Below are 3,332 nucleotides of genomic sequence, written 5' to 3'. Positions count from 1 at the left end.
TACGAATATGAATACGAATACGAATACGAATACGAATACGAATATATGACAATTTATTTAGCTAATACGAATTCTTGCTCAATTATTGTAGCAGCATCGTCTACAAATTGCAAAACTTTCATTAAAATTTAATGTACAATTTTTATTCAATCAAAAACGAAATTAAAAATAAAAAACAACAAAAAAAAACAAAGAAAATAAATACAACATATACATAAATAAATGCGTTTATCATTTTCAATGTGGGAAAGTGTTGATTTTAGCTAATTGGCATGTTGCGCATCTCAAATGGAAACATTAATCTCTAACTCAAAGTGAAATGAGCTGATCTCCTTTAAATAACTAAATAAGAGAAAACCTTAAGCTCTGCTTACATGTGTAAGCACTGACTATGCTTTCTGCACAATTGACGACGGCCCGCACTCCTTTCCCGCACACACACACACACACACACAGAACCACAAGGCAACCTTTCGTTTCACCCTTCATCACACTCTTTCACTCCCCCTCTCCCTCACTCACTCTCTGGTTTGAACAGGCAACCACTTGCAGACCTTAACAATTTGTCGTAATTTAAAAATAAATTTCCATATATGCATGTCTTTGTGTGTGTGTGTGCTCTTCACAAATACAAAATAGCACGCACACACACACACACACATACGTGTGTACACTTGTATAAATATTAGCATATCGAGTGGACGTATGCCAAAAAGTAGGCAACAAATTTGTTGCTACAATCAATGAATGTTACTTCTATTGAATGGCCCCTGCTGCGGTCAGCAGCAGTAGCAGTGCTAGAGGGGAGCGGTGGAGGCGTGGCTTGTTCCCTAGGCGCACATTCAGGCGGAAACTTGGCAACTGAAAGCAACGTTTGCAAAAGTCACATTAATGGGCATGTAAACGACGCAAGTCAAGTGCTCAGCCAGCAAATTATTAGGGTTCCCCAGAGCTCAAATACACACAACACACGCACATACGCAGAGAAGGGGACAAGAGGTACTCAGGGAAGGGTAGGGGTTGGGGTGAACACAATCCCAGAGTTATACAGCCTCCTAACGAGCTGTGCACTGAGTTGCTTTGTGGTTGGTTTATAAGCTACTTTTGGGTGCGGCACTGAGGCGTATGCGCAATGTTGTTGTCAGTTTCATCCAGGTCATATAGTTGTCATCTAATCTGCAAATTGCCTTTTTTTTTATATATAGATTACAATTGAAATACAATGTGAGAAATACATATGCCTGCTTGTAAGTTTACAACAGGCGCCATGCCCATGATGGACTTTAAGTTATATTTACTGTCGAGACTTCCGCTTGCAATCCCCAATTGGTATTTCAGTTCGCATTGTCGCTGGCCAGGTTGTCAATTTGTTGCTAAGTGGCGTCCCTCCCTTGAGTCACTCGATGCTGCTTTCTTTTTTAAAGTCCATAGATTGCTGTTGGCTTTTGCCTGATTAACAACTTGGTCTTTGGGGACCACAGTTGAGCATGGGAACTTTCTAAATATATTTGATGCCAATTTGCGAGGCTATTCAACCGGCAAAGTCAGTCTTCTAATATAATTATGCTATATATAATATCTGCATTTGATGTGCGTGCCATTATTTCTAATTAATTTTAATGAGTTGACTGTCTTCAACTGAGCTGATGTCTCGTCAGAAATGCTTCGCCCTTGGCATAGACAGCCGCTTGCCCTGCTTGCTTTCGTCTATATATGTATGTGTCGCCTGGCTGATTGATATATTGCCAATAATACTATATTGATATATTGAAGCTGCAAGTGCGTGCATGCCACTCTGTCATATCCGAGTTCCATGTCACATTAATCACAGCCTGTGCCATCATTTTTGTTGTCATTTCTGTTTTTGCTCCACTTAAATACACTTTCTTTGGTTGGCTGAATTTATATTTGGTTATTTCAGCTGATTCAAATCCACAAGGAAATGATCTGTTTCGATTTCCGATTTACGTATTTTGGCAGCTTAGTATTTGCCGGATTTCAAAATAGGAGAAAAAATAAAAGTACAAAATATCGGGTAAAAGTAACGTTAAGAGTATTCAGATATACTTTTACTTTTCAACTGTATTTTTGTTCAAACATTGTTTTTTGTTCTTTTTTTTTGCGATTGCTTTGTTACTGGCATTGTTATAATCAATATATAATTACGATACAAAATGAATGCATTGTTGTTTGGCCAAACGAACATAAATCAGGCAAGAAGCTATGTGAATTGATGGGCCCTTTAAATCAGGCGGAGAACAGCAAGTTTGTGTGAACACTCGTAAAGACTTTGTGGTTCAGCTAAAGTTGTCTTAAACTTATTGTTATCTATATATCTTGATAGTTTCAGTTATTTCACAAATTCGCTTCGTTCAACTGAAAGTTCTTCAAATTTATTAACTGAAATTTGTGGTATGCGTTAATCAGGAAAATGTGCTTTGTTTCTGTATGTGTTTTTATATATCCTGCTCTCAGTCGACCTAATTTTATTTATTAGCAGCTAAAGCTAATCATCTGTCCTTATCAGATAGCTTGGCTTGTAGCAGCCTGTCCAGCTTCGAGCAGAACTCAGACTTGGCAATGCCCGCATTCAACAACACTTCCCCATCCCGATGTCGCCTGGCTGTTAACGGTACATCAATGCTTAGCGTTCTCTGCCGCTCCACACGCTGCTCTTCCATCGCCTTCAGTGGCATCCTGCCCGCTCCCATCTCAGACAACTGTCTGCCCACATTGCCATTGCTATTGGTATTGGCATTGGCATTGCCATTGCCAGCACATCCACGCAGATAGTTGTAGCCTGGGAGCCAACGGCGCAGTAAACGGTCCAGTCTGGCCAGAGGGCGTAACTTGGACACATGTGTGCTGCTCTGTTGTTCGTTGATGCCACCGCTGGTGCTGCTGGGGATGCTGGGGATGCTGACCTTATCTCTATCACATCTGCTGCCGCTCGCACTGTTGTTGATCTGCTCAAGATTCTCGCATTCCGTGGCCATGTTGCTTGAGCTGCCGCAGCTGTTGCGTGGTATTTCTGTTTGAGCAAGGAAGGATTTGGGCTTTGGTTTGATTTAATGAAACAATTCTTATTGTGGCAACTCAACGTTAAAAAAAAGCGTCAAGTTTCAGCATTGCCAAGTTTTGCATGGGCTACGTGATTTTGCTCGATCCATTTTTTTTCTCACTTTAAATCAATATAAAAAGAAAAAATCCAATGACGTTTTAAGTTAATATTTTCGTGAGACTGAACTCAGATTTTGGTTAGAGTTAGTTATTTGGTTGGAGCGAAGCCCATCTGCATCTGAATTTAAGCAAAACAAATTGTATGAACTTAT

At 40.0% G+C, this 3,332-nt stretch overlaps 1 protein-coding gene across 1 annotated transcript; it reads right to left on the bottom strand.

Annotated features, from left to right (window-relative positions):
- Nucleotides 1-2,367: 2,367 nt before the first annotated feature.
- LOC6564650 lies at nt 2,368-3,084 on the bottom strand. Its single transcript, XM_001991543.2, has one exon. The coding sequence runs from the start codon at nt 2,994-2,996 to the stop codon at nt 2,511-2,513; it is 486 nt and encodes a 161-aa protein (XP_001991579.1). The 5' UTR covers nt 2,997-3,084; the 3' UTR covers nt 2,368-2,510.
- Nucleotides 3,085-3,332: the final 248 nt, after the last annotated feature.

Source organism: Drosophila grimshawi, unplaced genomic scaffold (assembly GCF_018153295.1).
Source record: "Drosophila grimshawi isolate 15287-2541.00 unplaced genomic scaffold, ASM1815329v1 contig_848, whole genome shotgun sequence".
Lineage (NCBI taxonomy): Eukaryota > Metazoa > Arthropoda > Insecta > Diptera > Drosophilidae > Drosophila > Drosophila grimshawi.
The sequence above is the reverse complement of the archived record's forward strand: the minus strand, read 5'-3'. Positions and strand labels throughout refer to the sequence as shown.